This window comes from Trachinotus anak, unplaced genomic scaffold (genome assembly GCF_046630095.1).
Source record: "Trachinotus anak isolate AG129_WGS33_773 ecotype Australia unplaced genomic scaffold, CSIRO_AGI_Tana_v1 ptg000015l, whole genome shotgun sequence".
NCBI lineage: Eukaryota > Metazoa > Chordata > Actinopteri > Carangiformes > Carangidae > Trachinotus > Trachinotus anak.
The window spans coordinates 16,609,113-16,630,096 of record NW_027273866.1 but is presented as its reverse complement, the minus strand read 5'-3'; the positions used below and the strand labels follow the sequence as shown (position 1 = coordinate 16,630,096).

The following is a 20,984-nucleotide window of genomic DNA, read 5'->3' as shown; positions in this document are numbered from 1 at the left end:
ACCACTGAGTCAGTTTTCTACAGTCGTGGAAGAAATAATTATATTGTTGTTTTTTATGTGTCTATAAGCCACGCTGCCACTAAACAACAGTTCAAAGTTGTATTTGTCACATGGTGAAGTACTGAGAGTACTTAGATCTTCTGCTCATTAAAAGTGGCAAGTCCTGCATTTATTAAAGTGCAGACATTTCAGAATAAAATAAAGAGCAACACAAGGAATAAAGGTGAACCAGATAAAATGCTGAGCTGCACGACACAGTTTCTGAAGAACTGTACTGTCCTCTGGCCCACAGCTGGCTCAGAGACTGGCTGCTGAATTGACTTGTACCCAAACATCTGTTCATGCTCTGCAGCTTCAGCCACGGTGGAGGACTTCCAGATCCGTCCACACTGTCTGTTCGTCCACTCGTACCGAGCCCCGGCCTTCTGCGACCACTGTGGAGAGATGCTGTGGGGACTCGTGCGGCAGGGACTGAAATGTGAAGGTGCAGACTGAGACTGAGACAGAGACAGAGATGAGTGTTTACATGTTGATGATGTTTTGAGGATGAACAGCTGTTGATTGACCAACAGTTCCAGCATCAGGTTTCCTCTTGTCTCTCTCTTCCAGGCTGCGGTCTGAACTACCACAAGCGTTGTGCCTTTAAGATTCCGAACAACTGCAGCGGGGTGAGGAGGCGTCGCCCGTCCAACGTCTCCCTGACGGGGGGGCTGGTCAACATTGGCCGCCCCCTCTCTGCTGAGCCCTCGCCGCCCCACTACACCGATGATGCTTTACTGGTCAGTAGGCTGCAGCTCATCCTGTCATTGTTCCAAAGGTTCATATAGTTTGTGCAAATCTGAGGCTCACAAAATAAGACGTCAGTTTATTTTCTTTCATAAGAACATTCAGACTCCACTTTAACTCTCTCTTCCTCTTCTTCTCTCCCATTGGTCAGTCTCCAGTCAGTCCCAGCATGGAGGTAAGTCCCACCACTTCATGATGATACTCTAAAAACAAAATGAAGGGTGACTGCATTCAAACCTGAAGGGATCTCTGGTGTAGAAGCTGGGAATTCTTTTTGACCTCTTTTAAGTTCATGTTAGAAAATTTAATCTGACGTGGATCCAGAAACTGACTGTTTACCTGCAGCTTTGTCAGGAAACCAAAAATGATCTGGAACCAGCTAAACATCAGTGATAAAGCAAGTTGCCTGTAAATGAATCCACTGCAGTAAATCAAGTTGTTTTGGGTTGAACATGTCGAATGATGCTCTGCTTCCTCCGCAGCAGAAGAACCAGTTAGATTACTTCCCCGGCAGAGAGCGTCGCTCCAGCTCTCAGTCCTACGTTGGCCGTCCCATCGAACTGGACAAGATCCTGTTGTCAAAGGTCAAAGTTCCCCACACCTTCCTCATCCACTCGTACACCCGACCCACCGTCTGCCAGCACTGCAAGAAGCTGCTGAAGGGCCTCTTCAGACAGGGGCTGCAGTGTAAAGGTGAGCAACTTCCTCTATAACCTTTCCTGTTAACAGCATCGTTTAGATGTTTGGTGACTCTGAGGAGTCTCCAGATGGACAGAACTAACAGCATCCTGAGGACTGATGTGGTCCATTCATTGGATCATCCTCTGAAGCAGGAATGGGGTCAAGAAATTTTATCAGAAGTTATTAAAACGTATTTCTCCAGCCCAGAATGTTAAAGCTCCATCCAGTCTAAAGGTAGGTGTCCATGTGTTTGTGATTATAAAGCAGGTCCAGGTTCTATATTAATACTGTGAAAGTATCAAAGCCTCAGTCCACAGAGAAATGCACACAGCCTGTATTCAGACACTGAGCCTTAAAACCAGCCGTCAGGACTTCTGGAACTTTATGATGTCACAACAAATCGCCCTCAGGCATGTCTCAAGCCCCGCCCACCTGGACCCACCATCCAACCTTGCAGGATTTGGTTTCTCTGAGTGTTTACCTGAAATTTGCTGTATTTTCATTGGCTCACTCAGAAAACAGTCAGCCAATCAGAAGGGAGGCTCAGAGCCTCTGTTTTAAACCAGCTGTTTAAAAATGACCTTTAGAGGGAGGCAGGTGAAGTTGTGACCAGCAGAGTGTTGGACTGTGACCTGACCACCTCTGTCCTTCTCCCTCAGATTGTAAATTTAACTGTCACAAACGATGTGCTCCCAAAGTGCCCAACAACTGTCTGGGAGAAGTTTCCAAAAATGGAGGCAAGTTCCCGCACATGAAAACACACTCGACCCGAACCAGCGTCACCACAACACAAACCGACACAAACATGAACCTGAGTCTAGTTCTGCTTTAAACCTCAACGCACAGAGCTCCTGAGCCCGGGGGCGGAGTCAGACGTAGTCATGGTGGAGGGTTGCCTGGACGACCACGATGTTGACAGAGGCGGCGGCCTGTTGGACGACATGGACGAAGCACTGACATCAGAGGGGGGTCTGTTGCTGGAGGCGGGGCCTAGTGACCTCTGTGACCTGCACGACCCCGACCTGGACGAGTCCAACCGAGCCATCAGGTACAACGCACACACACACACACACACACACACAAATACAAACACACACCGTACTCACGTAGACCTGAGGTTGTGCTTTGCTCCGCCCCCTGCAGCCCGTCCACCAGTAACAACATCCCTCTGATGCGAGTTGTTCAGTCTGTCAAACACACAAAGAGGAAGAGTAGCAACGTGATGAAGGAGGGCTGGATGGTCCACTACACCAGCAAGGACACTCTGGTACGGTGTGGTCACCTGTTTACCTGTTCACCTGTTCACCTGTTCACCTGTCTGAGTAATTCAGTTTAAATCCTCTTGAATTGTTCGTTGGAGCAGAAGTGAATCAACAGTTTGGTTTCTCACCATCGATGACCTGATGGCTGCAAAAGTAAAAACACAGCACTGAGGAAACAACTTGTTACTGTCGCCCACGGTGAAAAGTGTTGCTGTGTTTTGTGTTTAACTGAAGTTCAGGAGCCAAACATAGGAAATGTTCACAAAGAGAAACCATCACAGATTCACTGGTCATATCAGAAGTAACCACACATCCAGCTCTGTGCGTGGAGAGAGGACGATCTCACAATTAAAGCCATGAATAGTTTTTATTTATCAATGAACTTCATACAAAGTGCAGTAAAGAGAATCACTATAGGACTAAATAACAGTGAGACAGTCTAAACACATTGTAGTGCATTAGAGAAGCGGCTCTGTGATGTCATGAGTGTCCATTATGGTGGATGAACTGTGGCTCAGTGGACAGAGGAGAGAGCAGGCGGCTCAGGTGAATTCAGTCCCAGTCATCAGTCATCATCACACACACTGGGGTCAGTGAATTTCTGAGTTTCCACTCACATTTCTGACTCCGACCTCAAAAATCCAAGATGGCTGCTCTGCTCTCCAACATGACTGACAGCTGCTGAAATGTTGTGATTATTAGCTCTTCTGTCTTATTTGTGTCTCATTAAATTAGTGGTGCTGTCTAACAAATGCCACATAATGCATTGTTACCAACTGGGATTGTTCACAATAACCACAACAAGCAGGAAACAATAATAATGATCTTATTGGAACATGGTCAACTCTGTGACATCACTCCTACCTCTGACATCAGACTCCTGCTGGCTGGAGGTTACCTGCAGCACCTGTGTACCTTCACTCACTGCTGAATTTGTCTTGTTGAGGAAAGTCAGTTGTTCTAGTTTCACTTTCATGGCTCTGCCCTGGTACTCAGAGGGTGTGGGGGGCAGAGAAGCAGTGAAGCCTCAGTTGTGCTCGGCTGCAGGTTGATGAGGTGGGGAGGCCCCCGAACTGTTCATCCATCCGTGAAGGATGAGATGGGTCAGAAACAGGACAGAGTGTCCCAGACCCAGCTCAGCTGCCTCCCCTGACACCACTGCAGATATTTCCACACTAGAACTCCACTCCTGCTGCTCTGATGGTTTAAAGCTGCTGCAAACATCTTTGGATAATTTTTAATCATAAAAACAAGCCTCTTATAGTCAAACAACAGATTTTTGTTTAAATTTGAGACTTGAAACTTGTTTAAATCCGGACTTCAGTCGGTTCTTTTCTTCTTTTCTAAAACTGCTTTCATCAGAGACACAGGAGGAAGCGCTCTGTGTGTGGGTTTGTTGGCAGCTCTGAGCTCAGACGTTGCTGTGACTGACCTAAACACAGGTGGAGCAGGTGAAGTTCTGGTCTGAGGAGCTGCTGCTCTGGATGTTTCAGCTCTGTGAGAGTTGACTGTGATGTCCGTGTTTCTCTGCTTCACGCCGACTCCGCTCTTTTCTCTCCCCCTTTCTCTCTGTTCCTGCTCCTTTTTCCGTCTGGATACTTTTATTTCTTTTCTTCTTCCTTTCTCCTTCTTCCCTCTTTTTCACTCTTTTCATATTTCCTTACCTCTGTTTCCCTCTTTCCTTTTTTCTTCTCTCCTTTTTTTGGTGTCCTCCTCATCTCCTCATCTCTATGTTTCAGAGGAAAAGACATTACTGGCGGTTGGACAGTAAATGCATCACACTGTTCCAGAACGACACAGGAGGTAAATACTACAAGGTAAGAGGAGCTGCACCTTTCTCACCAAGTCTCTCTAAATAAACGAAATCAACTTTTCATAATTTAAACTTTTTGGTTCTTGTCTGTGCAGTTACATGAAATCCACTCACATCTGCAGATTTATCCTGATTTTAGCTTCAGGAAACATTACAATGAATGAATCATCATAACAAATGTACAGAAATTAATTTTAGGTTTGAATATATATTTCTTTCCAGTAACAGGCCTTTGAGGAGAGATGCATGTTCTGATGAAATATAATTTAAGGTATAAATATGGAGCAGTTCAGTCTGAGCTAAAGCTACTGAAGTCTGTTTGTTGTCGAAACACAAGCAGCCACAGTGATTATTCAACCAAAAGCAAAAAGTAAAAGTAAAGAAATGAATGAATCTGGCCGGACATGCAACACCAACTGCCAAGTGTTTTCTTTACTCCCATGATCTGTTTTCTATGTGTACTGTGTCGGTCGATCACCATTTATTTATACAGCCCTGTGCAACAACCCGAGGTGAACAAAGTGCTTTACAGTAAAATCATTAGATCAATAAAATCAACAGAATAAGAACACAATATACAATAAAATCATAAAAAGCATAAAAAGTACATAAAAGGACAAAAGTAAAATGTCACAGCGCTTCTATATATTAAAAAAATCTCTGCAGGAGATCCCTCTGTCAGAGATCTTGTCTCTGGAACCAGCTCAGACCCTCTCTCTGCTTCCTGATGGAGCCAATCCTCACTGCTTTGAGATCGCCACGGCGTCGCTGGTTTACTACGTGGGAGAGAACCTGCAGAGGGCGGAGTCGTCTGTGAGCAGCAGCAGCATTCTGGTGAGTTAACGGGATCCTCACTCAGAAACAGCTGGTTAGATAAAAACAGTCTCTACAGACACATGGTGTACGTCTGTGACACATGGCTCTTCCTCCATATACAGATGTTTGTTATCATGTTCATTTAATACTTAGTTCAGTTGTTACCATGTGGCCTATCTCCACGACAACTGAGCAAACTTCCTCTCATGATTATGGACTCCTCTCATGAAATGGCCCAAATGTTTTATAGGTCACAAATAAATTCTCAAGGAGCATCTAGATTCAAAACTTTAATCCTGCATGTCCAAAACCTGGTCCACACCAACCAGTTCTCCAACCTGATCACCCATCAACCCTCTGATACCACCCACAGCAGTGTCTGCTGAAAGAGCGCCTCTATGGCAGCGAGCGTACCGGACCTTGGTTGTCATGGTAACAATAATAAACACCAGCAGCACCATGGTTACAATTACAAATGTTCATGGCTTTGTTAGGTTGAGGTTAAAATAAGTACTTCCTCAACATTAGACAATCTTTGTTGTCATGGTTACATCAACAACAACATGTTTCACTGAACGCACCAGTGTTCTGTCCTGTCTTTTGTTGACCCATCCATCCACCCCAACCTCCTCCTGACGTGGACTTTGTCGCTCTATAAACTACGTCACCGCACTTTTCCCTTTGCTCCTGTCATCATTACTACGACCACTAGATGTCGCCTAGCAACAGAACCTAACGATGGGTCATAGTAACCTGCTGACAGACGACCTGTGGGCTTGGTTTTTACAGGACAGTATCATCCTAACATTCCTTAAAGTTTTCTGTAACACAAATGCAATTACTGGCATTGTTCTACTAAAAAAAAATCAGTAAAAGGTTGCACCTGGTTCTCCAGGTCAACTGTGCTGTAACAACTGTTTTTACCGGCTGGTTTCAGATCAGTGGTGTGGGGCAGGATGTAGCTCGGATGTGGGAGATGGCCATCCAGCATGCTTTGATGCCGGCTGTTTCCACAGGAGTTTCCCATAGTTCTCACCGCAGTGGACACAGTAAGACACCGTCACAGTTTAAAACCTGTACACACATTTCTAATAATCGTAGTATTTGTCTTTTAATCTGTCTTTTCATGTTTTATTTGTGTTTTATATTTAGTTTTTAAAAGGTTTGTCTCATCCTAAAACTGTTGACTGTGAAAGTCAAAAGTTCACATCAGTTAAATGAATTTTAGGTTAAATTGTGCAGAACATGAACCATTTTGTGTTAATGCTGAAACATAAATTTATATCATCTGTTGACAGCAAACTGCCTTCACCTGTTTTGTTGATCCCAGTATTTTAATAGCTTGGAAACATGAGTTAAGGTCATAGGTTAAACCCCGAAACTAGACTCACTCATAACTGTGAAGTGTCCTTGTTATTGTCTCAGTTCAAAACTTCTCATCACAGTAAGAATGAATATTGAGTATGGAGCAACACAACAACACAACATTCATTTTAATCACTATGCAGATGACTCCTGACTCTATATACTGTATTTGTCCACGACCCACTACCTTCAGAACTGCTTCTGCATTTAGCATACGTTCATATAGATGTTATCTTTTTATGCAATTTCAAGTTCCTGTCTTGACCTCGTCTCACAACAGGAGGTGAATTAACCAACACGAAGTTTGAGTTTGCATCAGAATTGTTGAGATTTGTCATCTTTTGTGTGACCTACAGTAACACATAACACTCCATCTGTGTGTAGCCTCAGTCAATACAAACATGTTCTGCCGCCAAACCCACAGAACTTTATCCAGATTCCAGTGAAGAACATAGTTTGTATGCAAACCAAGTGAATCAGGCTGAGTTTACAGTGTGTGTTAAATCATTCGTCTGCACCTCCAGAGTGTTTTACATGTGATGTAATAGTATACAGTAGTATAGTGCTCTTGGGTTCCGTCTGGTGGCTGCAGGGGCTTTAACCAGGCACCCTGGTTTGCTCCTGCCTGGATCTGAACCCCGCTGTATATGACAGGGTCAGCCATGTTTCCAGCCTTGAAGCTGCTTGGGGAGAAATAAAAGGGGAAGAAAGACACTGCTCTGTCTTGCTTTATACTTTAATATGAACCTGGGGCGTGCTCCACCCTCCCTGCAGCCGTGAAAATCTATCAGGAAACTGGACAAATGTAAATGTTGTTATAGGCTGTGAAAGGGCTCCGCACACGTTTCCTGCTCAGGTATTAATGTTCATGTTGCTGCTGAATCCTCGTACAGACTCAGATCCCCTCAGGGCCACCGACGCCCACACACACACAACCCATCAGAGATATTTTAGACCTTCACTGACGTCAAACAGATCATGACTAACACTTCACTCTGGCCACAGTGCCTTCCCTGACTCTGAGTGTTCACCTGTTCACTAAAATAATCCTGGGTCTCGACTGCCAGAAGGCGACAGACTTCACATTTACATCTCTTCTTAATGCACAGTAGATATACTGAAACACAAGCTACAGGGAGCTGTGTGTAAAGCTGACGTTTCATCAGTCAGCTCTGCACCTGATATAGATCTGATATAGATCTGATATAGATCTATTGATTATGAGTCTTTATTTATTTACCTTTTCTTTCAGGATGATTCATGTTTTAACTCTGATCATGTTTGTGTCTCATCAACAGAGGAAGTTTCCATCAGTATTTCTGTCTCCAACTGCCAGATCCAGGAGAACGTGGTGAGACAACACACACATACACAGACACACACACACACACACTGGACATACTGAATCTCACCTAACAGTCTGTGGTGTTTACTGCACACTCAGGACTTTTATTCCCTGACTTCTGCACCTTGTCCCAGGTAACAGACGCACCACCTTACAGCAGGATCTCAGGGGTCACGTGTCCCTTCACCTCCTGTCATTCCTAACCTGCGAGTTCACAGGCAGGTGTGAAACGCAGCAGTGAGGCAGCTGCTTGGACAAATGCAACTATGAACAAGTCCAAGTAAAAACCAGCTGACAATAAAGACACCGGTGCAGCAGGAGAGAGCTCAGACTGATATAACATGACAATACACACAGTTCACATCTGGTCAAACATCTGCAACACAGGTGAAAGTTACATTTTTAAGTCAACACATGTTGTTTTGTTCCACATTCACAGAACCTGATGACTGTGAAACAAGCTCCTGACTGACTGTAGAAAAACACAAGTGAATCAACAAAAGGAGAATTTGTAGTTTCTGTGTTTTTGGGGCAGTGATGAAGTTTGGTCGAGTTAAACACAGCAAACATTTCAAACTAAAGGAATCGTTCTTTATTTCTAAAGCCTCAAACACAGACTTCAGATCAGGTCCTGGTCTCTGCTGAAGAATCTTTAACAAACTTCACTGACACAGTGAATGGTCTGTCACGTTTTCAAAATAAAAGAAAAAAGCTTCTTCAAAGTAAGAGTTCTTCATATAGAAAAGTACAACATTTGTCTTTAATGCAGTGGAGTAAAAGTCAGACGTTTGTAATAAAAGTAATACTCAGTAAAGTACAAAATACTGGATAAATATACTGAGGTACAGTACTCAAGTAAATGTACTTTGTTACTGGATCCAGATCATCTAATCTGGCTTTATCTCTGACGTCTGGTTTATGTTGTTAAGTCTGCGCTCTGGTTTATCCACCAATCAATATATCAGCAATGAGTGAATATTGGCCAATATATTGATCGGGCTGTGGTGCATGTGACCCTGATGCTGGAGAGAACCTTCTCCTCTTTAACTCTCCCACAGTTTTAGATGATGATCAACATCTTCCTCCTCTGCCTCCTCTTCCTCCTCCAGCTGATCCTTTTCTGCTTCTCATTCACTTGCATTCAGCCTCAGGCTTCGAGGACGTGTCACAGATTTCCCTGGCGCAGGTCGAGGTGTTTCAGACACATTTACATCATAAAGATTTACATAAAGCTCAAATGTCTGCAAACTCCCCTCATGCAAATGTAACTGCAGAGAACATCAAGTCCCATTTCCATGCAGACGTGCACCTCGCCGTCTCCAAGGTGAGCACGTCTTCAAGCACCTCAAATGGAGATTACTGTGATTACTCACTCAGCCAAACGGTTTCCATAGCGACAGATGGTAATTAGGCAGCGGGCTCGGGGAAGGGGGAGGAGGTTTATAATATTGTATTTCTGTCCTCTTTGCTTGAGGTGTGATATTAGGCTGTCAGCTAACGGGGGAGAAAAGGGAGACGTGATTGCAGACAAATGAAGGAGAAAATATTTTGCAGTTTTGGTGTCAAAGCTGTGGCAGAACACTGACGCTGTGTAGTTACACTCGGGGAGGTGCACAGTAGGCTCTGCTCCACAAAAACCTTTCCTGAAAGCTCCTCCACCAGGTGATGAATTGATGCAATTCACTTTTTTGTTGGACCCACTTTCTGTCAGCCTGTCTCTCCTTCCTCTGCTGCGGCGGCGGCAGGTTTCCATCAGAGCTTCAGGCTGCGTCCTGCACAAGTATTTGTGTCTTAAAACGGAGTGAGTGCATCAGATCATGATGTTTGCTCCACTGCATGAACCACACGTCTGCTGGTTAAACCTGGTTTTGGTTGCACAGCTGATTTCTCCCACAGTTGACATCTTTTCCCCAAAAATGCTCTTTAAAGCTCTGAAATCCAGCGATGCTGTCGGCTGGATCGGTGCCGACGATCACTGTCATCAGACGCCCCTCCTCCTCTGCTATGTAGCCAAGATGGCGACTGTTAAGGCTGAGATGTGTCCATTGTTTTACTCCCAATTTTTTGACTGTTTCACGTGACCCACAGTTCTCACAGTGCTCTGGATGCAGCTGTGCTCAGTCCGCAAACTGAGGCACTGCAATAAGAAGACTGAGTTACAGCTTGTTACACAGCCCATGGTTTACAGCGTTATTTCATTATCTGTGGGAAATGGAAGAAAACAAGGTTATGAGGAGCAAGAGAAAGAATTTCAGTAAATACTGGACACATACAGGGTCCAGCACTGACAAACAACCAACCATAAAAAGTAATTACAAGCTAATATGCGAACGAAACTGTGGGGGAACAGAACAGTAAAGAAAAGAGCGAAATGCTATCAAGAAAAGTTAAAATCCACAAAATGAGTCAACAGAAACCTTCATCACAGAGTTACGGACGACTGACATCGCTCTCAGCAGGATTTAGAGATGATTCCTAATATTATCATTCATTAAATTAACCTGGACCCTGATGAACAAAATAAACCAGATTGATTTTCTAGTTAAATGTTCATCACAGATTTCGCCAGCCGGCGGTGAAGAGGCGATGATCCTCTCTTTTAGTTCACAGGTGTGTGACGTCTCCTGAGAATCACATCCAACACATTTTTTAACTTGAACATTACTAACTACAGACACGAGAACATGTTACTGAGTTTATAATTTAAGACTTTATATACCATCCGTGACCTTTTTGTGAGGAAACTAAATTCAGACCTTTCAACACCTGCAGATACTCAGTGAAAAACTGCAGTCTGGGCCTCGGTCTGACTGCAGGGTGGGGTCCTCCTGGGTGATTCTAAGGGTGCCCTGGTTGGGGTCCAGGACCTTTGGACCTCTAACCTCAGCTCCACCTGCCCGAGGGTTCGATGTCTCCCTCAGTGACCTCCCCTTAAACTGGAGCCTGCACTTTACACTTCACCTCAACCAAATTGTGCGACTGTTGTAAACTTGTGTTGTTGTGTTTGTCAGGACATCAACTCCGTGTACCAGATCTTCCCAGATGAGGTTCTGGGCTCAGGACAGTTCGGCATCGTCTATGGAGGTGAGAGCACACCTGCACGAAGTGAAGAGAGACAGACGCCATCATCAGACACATGGGCGTCTCTGCAGGGGGCAAAGGTTACAGACTTCTAAAGAGCTTTTTAATCCCTGTTTCAGGCTGAAGGATGAAAAACTGGTTGGGATGATGAGACCAGTAATCATGAATGGATGAATGGATGAATGGATGATGGATTAACCAATTAGAAAATGTCTCATTCATAGTCATAGTTTTGGAACAGTAATACTGGGAACTTTTCAACCTATTTTTGCTAAAATGACATATAAAAAACATTTTAGAACGAATGTAACTTCATGTTTCTATCCCAGGATTAAGTTTTTTTTTTTCATGTGTGAAAACAACCTATGAGGAGCAAGTGAATGTGAGTTTTTTTCTTCCCAGAAAATAAATAAGGGTTAGATATAAGAATAAAAAATAAATATCGATTAAAAAAAATTCACTCGCCTCTCAGGTCTTATTTTCACAGATAAAAAAAACAAAACAAAATCTTGCCTTTCAGAGCTTCCATATATTTCAGACCTGATGCTGTTTGAAGGCCTGAAATCGCTGCATGTTCTCTGGACCAGCAGCTCAGTCATTTTAATCTGACATTTACATATAATTGTATAAAAGGGAAAAAAGACAGTATTTTGTGCAATATTTAAAAAATGAAGTCCTAATAATTGTCCTAATAATTGTATAAAATAGTTTATTATCTCTTTACTATCAAATGTTTGTATGTTTGTGTTTTCGCGCAGGTAAACACAGGAAGTCCGGCCGAGACGTCGCCATCAAGATCATCGACAAACTCCGCTTCCCCACCAAACAGGAGAGTCAGCTGCGCAACGAGGTGGCCATCCTGCAGGTACACACACACACACACACACAGCGGTGCTGCTCAGGAGCCTGTTGGCAGTGAGTGAGACTTCCTGTCGTGAACGACTTCATTACCGTGGCAACACCGTGGGGGTGTGACATCCTGTAATGTTTCAGCGCTGCTCAACCTGCAGAAGCTGCTGCTGCAACACACACCTGCACATCGAGCACTTCAGGTTCTAACTGCTGAGGAAACGTGATTCACTGCAGCCTCAGCTCTCCATGCATCCGGGGCTGTGTCGAGACAAACCCAAAAATTCATGTTGTTGCCACGAGCAACGTAGCCAAGTAGATTTACTCAGGTATTATACCTGCATCAGCTCATAGTTTGACCCCCCCCCACTCGCAGAGTCTGCACCACCCAGGCGTGGTCAACCTGGACTGCATGTTTGAGACGCCGGAGCGAGTGTTTGTCGTCATGGAGAAGCTCCACGGAGACATGCTGGAGATGATCCTGTCCAGTGAGAAGGGACGGCTGCCTGAGAGGATCACCAAGTTCCTCGTCACACAGGTGCACAGACAGACACACACACCAGACCAGAGGAACAGGATCTTTTATGCATCATGTGAACTGTCTGATATTTTCTGTACCGAACCACAAAGAAGCACAGCTGTGACTTCAGGGGGCAGCGTCTGTCTGCAGCTCTTCGACCCCCTCAGGACATTTTAGAGTTCTGACTGTTAACCTTCACTAAGTACTTTGTTCTGTGTGTGTTGTGTATTCCTGTGTGTTGTGGTCAGATCCTCGTGGCTTTGCGTCACCTCCACTTCAAGAACATTGTCCACTGTGACCTGAAACCTGAAAACGTCCTGCTGGCTTCTGCAGACTCATTTCCACAGGTACAGTGTGTGTGTGTGTGTGTGTGTGTTTCTGTGTGTGTGTCTGTGTGTGTTACACCTTTCACAGGTGTTGTGATAAACTGACACTGACAATAACTGTGACATTAAAATAATGAAATATTGAGCATAAACATGATGATGTGGTGATGGCTGATGTTTTGTGGATCTTTAGTTCATCAGTTCATCTTTTTGCCTTTTCATTATTATTAAGTGTAACTGTTGGCACAGTAGCTAGCTTGCTAAGCTAACAAACAACTACCAAGTGGAGACCAGCTGATTTACAACGTGCAGGATGTTCACTGTATTTTTTCTGTCCAGTAACGTTGATTCCTTCATGAATGTGCAGGAACTGAGCTGGCTTCCATTGAGGTTATTGTTATTTAAATCTTTTTCACCCATTTAATGCTAATTATTATTATTATTATTATAGTTTTCTATAGGTGTCATGATAATGTTACTGTGAGTTCTTTTGGCCTCGATAACCATGTGGTGAAAATCTGACCTGGTTCCAACAGCAAACGTCTTTTCTGTGCAGCTGAACAAACTGTGGAGCAGTGATTTCTCACATTTTGAGAAACTGGAAACAGTGACAAATCAAGTATCTAAATACTCGTCTTTTTAGTCGTCCTTTTTTAGCTGATCAGTGAACTGACTGATCATATTAACCACATATTTAGATTCTCTGTGACGTGACTTTCTTTGTTTACATAATCTGGACATCCAGACTTTTTTCTTTAATCTTAAAAAGTTTTATGAACCTGAATCAGATGTAACACTTTGTTTAATTACAAACTATGAAAATACTCATACCATTATACCTCTGATAATAAAATAATAGGTATTTTTTACCTAATGGCTGGAGTATGCTGGTTATCTGAACTGAATTCATCTGAATTCACGATCTGATGACTCGCGAACGTGAACGCAGAAAATCCCATCAACCTCTTGACGACATTAGCATTTAGTTAGTTTCCTGGTATTTGAGAGTAGCAGGCTGTGCAGATGACACACAGAAAGTAAAGTGTGTGAGAAATCAACAGCCGGCCTGATGCATCATTAGAGATAACAGTTAGTCTGCCACAAACAGCTATTTCTGGAGAGGAGACTGAAAACTGTAGAAAGCTGCTAATAGTTGCACTGACAGCTAATGGACTGTCTGTGTGTGCTTTTGTTCGCCTGCCTGTGTTTGCCACTCTCCTCTGTGTGTTGTGTGTTTTTGTCGGCGTGTGTGTTTGGTCTTGGTTTGCATCACCTGTCAGAGGCAGCAGTGATGGGCTCTGTCCTGCAGGCTCCTGTCACAGTCTTCCTTGGGTCTTTTTAAACGCTGGTGTTTTGTGGAGATGTGGAGATTGTTAGGACATGTTTAGCTTAGCGTAGGAGGCAGAGGGAAGCTGCGAGCCTGGCTCTGCTGAAAGAGAAAAAAAATCCACCTTCCAGTGACTCCAGAACTGTCGGCTTCACATGCTGCGTGAGGTGTAGCAGCAACAATGTAAAAGCAAGACGTTCTGGTTTTAGCAACCGGAGCTAAGGTTAGCATTGGAGCTGCCACAGCAGGACGTGTCTGTGGCTTGTTGAGGTCCAGATGTTCTCGTACATCAATCATGTGTCAATCAAGAATCTGAAACACAAAACTCTGTGTTGTTCACCCGATAATCAACATTTAAAAACAGGGTCAGTCCTCCCACACTGGGACATGTGCAGCCTGGATAGGGAGACAGGCTAATGTTATGCAGCAGTGGAGATTCGATGGCAGGGGCCTGCTGAGGAGAACTGATTCATCACAACAGGACTGCGATCAGAGCCAAGGTATCCCTGATCAGTCCGTCCTCCTCCTGCGTGTGTGTGTGAGTCATCCTGCAAAGACAGCAGCCAACCGCTCTTCACTGTCAGCAGCTTCATTACACTCGTCCTCTCTCCCGTCTTTCCATCCAAACACTTACTGCTGCTGCAGAGCTGACAGGACGGAGTTCAGAGTCTCTGCAGAGCTGCAAGTCTTCAAAAGCAACAAGTTTGGCCTCAGAATGTTTTAATCGCCTTATGCTGCCTTTACAAAGCTCTTGAATGTTTGTAGTTGCTGCTGTAGACAGTCTCATCTCATTGACTCATGACGGACAAATGTTAATTTTTGGAAAAACTTCAATAAACAATTTAAAGCTCCACACAGTCTAAAGGTAGATGTCCATGTGTTTGTGATTATAAAGCAGGTCTAGGTTCTATATTAATACTGTGAAAGTATCAAAGCCTCAGTCCACAGAGAAATGCACACAGCCTGTATTCAGAACCTGAGCCTTAAAACCAGCCGTCAGGACTTCTGGAACTTTGTGATGTCACAACAAAGCAGTCACCCACCTGGACCCACCATCCAACCTTGCAGGATTTGGTTTCTCTGAGTGTTTACCTGGAATCTGCTATATTTTTATTGGATCAATCAGAAAATAGCCCGCTGTTGTGTTTTATCAGCTTCTGAAGGCTCCTGTGACGTGTTTTGCTGCCACGGAGGAAATATACTCATGAGGGCTGTAAACGAGCTCACAGCCTTTACAGCAGAAATGAACCAGGAAGCAAATCACAGCTGTGACAGACCAACGTGGAAAAACATTCATGACCTGGTTCGTATTGTAAACTGAAAACCTGGAGGGTTTTGTGTGACAGGTGTTTTATCCTCCTGCTGCAGGTGAAGCTTTGTGACTTTGGCTTCGCTCGGATCATCGGTGAGAAGTCGTTCAGGCGCTCGGTGGTCGGCACGCCGGCGTATCTCGCTCCAGAGGTGCTCAGGAACAAAGGCTACAACCGCTCGCTGGACATGTGGTCGGTCGGCGTCATCATCTACGTCAGGTAGGAGGAAACACAGAACACAGAGCATGATGTTCATTCTGTCATTAACATCACTTGTGTGTCTCCACCTCGGCTGCAGCCTCAGCGGGACGTTCCCCTTCAACGAAGACGAAGACATCAACGATCAGATCCAGAACGCTGCCTTCATGTACCCTCCCCACCCCTGGAAGAAAATCTCCCAGGAAGGTGCGTAAAATCACAGACCTCAACCTCACCTGTGGTCTGCAGCACAACGAGACCCTGCTGGACTTCTCCAGCCCACTGAGACTGAGGCAGGGAGGAACCTGGATCCTGAGGGGATCACATCAAAGACCAGGTTCTCCCTGCAGGGTTTAACGAGTCCAAACCACGTAGAATGAAATTTAATATCTGTCGAGCTGTAAGTAACAAACCAGGTGCAGACATTTACTGATGTTTGTACTCCAGCAGTACACGACAGTGACTCCCAACAATATCAACATTTAACCAATAAACACAACCTGGACCTGAATAAGCAGCAGGGAATCAACCAATCAGAAAATAACTCATCTCTCAGCTCCACATATGAATCTGACCAGACAGAAACCTTTTATAAGTGACATCACTGCCAGTGACAGGGAAAATACTATTTTACTACATTTAAAGACCTTTAAACTGAAATCAACTCATAGCATCAAACAGTTGTTGGTGTGTTTACACACACACACACACACACACACACACACACACACACACACGTGTCCCGGTTTTGATCATATTCAGGATGTATTGTTTATATATATATATATATATATATATATATATATATATATATATGTATGTATGTGTTGGGATGTAATTTGCTGGAGATGGTTGTCAGCCTTCTTCTACCAAAAGCTTGTCGGACGGTTTGTTTCACCTTTCTGTGACTCCATCGTTCTTTTCTGTCCTCAAACATCAGCTGTGTGATAAGTCCGACACGTTCTCGGAGTCAGTTTGAGCCGCTCTCCGCTGCTGCGTGACTCATGTTGTTGTCATCATTGTCTCTAAATGCATCCACCGTGTGTGTTGACCACGAGACAGATTTAAAATCAGCCTGACTCACTCGCTTGCTCGCTCCTTGGCCGGATCCCTGAAGAGCCCTTAACCTTCCCTCCACCTCCTCATCCTGCCACAGCGACTTCAGAATAAATGCGAGTGGTTTCTGTCGGCCGCAGGAGGATAGACACTCAGTGCGCCAACAGATCTGCGTTTTCAAAGATCACTTCAAGAGGACTCTTTAAAGGACCTCTGCTGTAGGACCGAACTTGTCTCCAGCCCACACGCTAACACGATTCAAGTTTGCACGTATGCATCGTCACGCTGTGATGACAAACATCACATTTTCTCTCCTGGACTCCCAGCTCCCAGGTTAAGGAGGGGAGGGGCACAGCTGACGCTCCCTGGTGTCCCTCCCCAGCCAACAAGTGAAGGTGGTGCATGTTGTTTTGCTGCCGTCTGAGCAAGTCAAGGTCTGAGAAACGGCAGAGTGGAAGCAGCAATGGAACTCTTCACTGCCGACCTCCTGCAGATCTCTTGCTCCTCTTCTGTGACCAGCTGAAGGAGCCGCCACTGGAAAAACCATCCCTCTGCTCTCTGGCTCCCCAGCAGCTGTGTTTCACACAGCTGGAACAACAGTTTCTGACAGTTTCTGCTGAAATTACAGACAAAGAGTCTTATAAGTAACATAACTGCCTGTGGAAGGCTGAAGATAATATGTAGGACCTTTGTAAATTGAACTGCAGAGACCTTTAAAAGCCTTTTGTGAAGAAACAGAAGTTAAGACGTGCAGATATGCTGTGAGCTACACTGTTAGATCGACTGACGTCGCCAACCTTCGGCCCCAGTGCAAAACCAAAAAAAAAAAATAAAAAGAGGACACTGCAGATTAAAGGTGGGTCATGTGACTCCCTGAGAGGAATGAGCCGCTGGAGCAGAGACGTGTGGGAGGGGAGGAATATTTCAGAGTCCAGGCGGTTAGACAGATTTGAAGGCGGGGGGGGTGGGGGGGGCTATCTATTCATGTGGTGGTCCATTCATGTGCATAATGCCGAGCGATGGAGGCCCCTATAGACCTGAGGGGCCGGGGTGCCGGAGCTGTTCAAACCACTGACCCCTGAAGAAATGTTAACATCATGTTAGCTTTGCTCATTAGCCCCGACTGCCCCTCACCACAGGGGTGGCCTCGACCCCACATCCTCCCCCCTCCTTGCTTTACCTCAACATTTTCTCCTTCATCACTTCTTCTCCCCTTTTTTCTTGATTCCTTGTTTCCTTCTTTCTTCTTCTTCCTTGCCCTCCTTGCAGCGATTGACCTGATCAACAACCTGCTGCAAGTGAAGATGAGGAAGAGATACAGTGTTGACAAGACCCTCAGTCACCCCTGGTTACAGGTAAGACCCTAATAAGGTCAAACATTTATTCTTTTTCATTTTGAAATAGAACGATAATAAAAATAAAACAGAGAGAGACTAACATGGGAATAACGTGACGCCTGGACTGAAGACTGAAGCTAAACTGAGCAAACTATCTTTAATGCCACTAAGTTAATAATATGTTGGATTAAAGACTAGAGAAGATGTGAGAGGGAAGGGGAGGTGAGGGTTGCTCAGAATGGGCCCCGCACTTCCTCAAAGGAAGCTGCTCCACTTCCATGTTTCTACGGAGGCCCAGAACAGACAAACCAACACTGGCTCTTGAGAGTGGCTTTTGCGTTTTTACGTTCCCTGAAGGCCACCGTAGGTTCTCATGCACACTTGGAAGGAGAGAGGTTGCCACTAAATCCTACACACTGGTCCTTTAAGTGCTCCAGTTTATCACATTTTTGTCAGTGACTGTCTATAACAACAATTTCATGTAATATAATGAATTAATTGCTATGACATGGACCCAGAAAATTAATTAACAATTAGACAGCAACAGTTTCTACAGGTGTGATGGTGCTGACTGGATCTCCTCCTCCATCCTGATGGTGGCGCTGCAGGGGAGGTTAGGGTGTTACCTACATTATAACAGTTCATCCTCTGGGGACCATGAGTATAAGTTGCATGTTTGTTTGGCCTCTAATAGACAAAAGACGTGGATGGAGGATGGAGGGGGCTGCATGTTGTACCTTCTTGTGGGCCGATGGACGGACCAGCTGGCTCGTTCAAATAAATCTAAAGGAAAACTAAACTAAACTTCTTCAAACTAAAACTGAGCGGATGAAAACACTGACGATGATTCTGAAATCCTAATTCTAATTTTTTTTTAAACAAATCAGAGGGTGTGTTTGTTTTCTCCACCAGGACTACCAGATGTGGCTGGACCTGAGGAACCTGGAGTCCCGCATGAACGAGCGCTACATCACCCACGAGAGCGACGACCTGCGCTGGCATCACCACGCCCAGCTCAGCGGCCTCGACTACCCCCCCCACCTCGGCAACGGTCCCCGCGGTGACGGTGGACAGGGGGTGGAGCGTTACCAGGAGAGAGAGGAGGAACTGGAGACCCTCAGTGAGAGGGTCAGTGAGCTCTGATGACGTGGCCACATGAGAAGAGTTTTGTTCTGAAATGAGACAAGAAACAGAAACGAAATGAACAAAAGCACAAAATCAAAACAAGTTGTTTTGCTTATTGAAAAAAAAAAATCTATATCTTGAATATTAGGTAACTTAAGCTGTAAACTCATCTTCTATGGAAGCGCATTGCATTTAACCATGTGAGGCAGTTGGAAGTGAGAATCCAACAGACTAACTGGCGTCCGATGAGGGAGGAGCTACTTGCAGCTATGGGCGTGTCATAGGTGTGACGACAGCGAGAAGCGAGTGCTCGTTAACAACAACGGCGGCTCCTAGAGAGGTTAGCGTAGGTGCTACTGTAGCATCCGTCATCTCAGGACCGGAGAGCAGAGAACGACACTGAGGAGGTTTTAAATGAACAACGCTGCCTCCAGTGGTAGTGGAAAAACATGGGAAGGAGGCAGAATGTGATTGGCTGGTCATCCTGCGATAGACAGATGGTTCATCCAATCACCTGCCCTGTCCGATCTGCGTGACGCGTCAGGTTACATTGCATTCACAAAAGAAAAAACTAAAGCTTTATCTGATAATTATGATGTCAGTGTCCGTATCTCCCTCTGTGTAAAAGTCTCTCTGCTTCAGCTTAGCTTGAGCTAGAAGCTTTACAAGATTTCTATCTCGCATTTGTGAAATCCCAATGTAAGGATCTCATAATTATTTTATCGTGATATTACGAGGTCACTGTTTTGTAATTCTAATGTAAGAATTTGGTAATTATTTCTCATAATTACAAGAGCCGTGTTTTACAAGCTTTTATTGTGTAATTAGGAAATACTGGTTTTGTAATAATGAGGTAAAGATATTATAATTATTTGATTTATTTATATTGCAAGATAAAGACCTCTTAATTACTGTATTAATTCATATTACGAGGTAAGAATCTTGTAATTTTAATGATAATTTTAATCCATCTCTTCATCATTCTATTGTAAATATGAGATCTTTGTTTTGTAATAACAAGATCTTGTATTACAATCTTTGGATCTTTGAATTATTTTATCTCATATTTACAAGGTCCTTGTTTTGTTAGCACAAAGTAAGGATTGAGATCCTGTTTGCTAATTAGAAATGTTGTTATGAAAAAAGAATTTCTTAATTATTTTATCTCACACTTACGAAGTTCTAGTTTCATAATTAACAGGTAAGAATCTCATAACAATTTCATCTACTTTTGTTGGTTGTTACAAATCTTGTAATTACAAACAAGGATCTCATAATTAGGAGATATTGTGATAATAAGATACAGATCTTGTAATTATGAGTCGTAATTATAAAATGATACATTTATCAATAAAATAATTGCAACATCCATATTTTGTAGTTATGAGATCATTCACAATTTCTTTTTCCTTTGTACCAGTGTTTATATGTATTATCCCCAATAAATCAATAAAACGTAATTACAAAATCCCTGTACCTTGTAATTACAAAACAAGGATCCAGAACTTCTAGGTACGGATCTTTTATGTATTCATATTTTCTAATTATGAAAATGCACAATCATGATGAAAATGAAAAATGTATTAATTTTTTCATTATTGCAATGCGTTTCCATACGTTCAGCTTTGAGTTATTTATCAGAAAGGCTAAAAGCTGCAGTTCCTCTTTGAGACAATCAGAAAATCAAAGACACCATGACATCATTTCATTTAAATGTGGAAAACACAAAACTTCCCAGTTTGTGCCTCAAATGTCGTCATCACTTTTCTTCATGTGACTTTGTGCTG

General features: G+C 43.9%; 1 protein-coding gene across 2 annotated transcripts in view; it reads left to right on the top strand.

Moving 5' to 3' along the window:
* The window catches only part of prkd1 (protein kinase D1), a 39,087-nt gene extending 18,640 nt beyond the window's left edge, over positions 1-20,447 (top strand). For both annotated transcript variants that reach the window (XM_071498507.1, XM_071498508.1), the window contains 19 exons: positions 353-484; positions 610-779; positions 938-961; positions 1,269-1,479; positions 2,127-2,204; positions 2,314-2,515; positions 2,611-2,734; positions 4,469-4,546; positions 5,209-5,376; positions 6,296-6,407; positions 8,022-8,074; positions 11,080-11,152; positions 11,908-12,014; positions 12,375-12,536; positions 12,767-12,865; positions 15,540-15,700; positions 15,780-15,886; positions 18,005-18,090; positions 18,985-20,447. In XM_071498507.1, the coding sequence (XP_071354608.1) occupies positions 353-484; positions 610-779; positions 938-961; positions 1,269-1,479; positions 2,127-2,204; positions 2,314-2,515; positions 2,611-2,734; positions 4,469-4,546; positions 5,209-5,376; positions 6,296-6,407; positions 8,022-8,074; positions 11,080-11,152; positions 11,908-12,014; positions 12,375-12,536; positions 12,767-12,865; positions 15,540-15,700; positions 15,780-15,886; positions 18,005-18,090; positions 18,985-19,215 (2,378 nt within the window). In that variant the 3' untranslated portion in view covers positions 19,216-20,447. The remainder of the gene's footprint in view (positions 1-352; positions 485-609; positions 780-937; positions 962-1,268; positions 1,480-2,126; positions 2,205-2,313; positions 2,516-2,610; positions 2,735-4,468; positions 4,547-5,208; positions 5,377-6,295; positions 6,408-8,021; positions 8,075-11,079; positions 11,153-11,907; positions 12,015-12,374; positions 12,537-12,766; positions 12,866-15,539; positions 15,701-15,779; positions 15,887-18,004; positions 18,091-18,984) is intronic.
* The last annotated feature ends 537 nt before the right edge of the window (positions 20,448-20,984 follow it).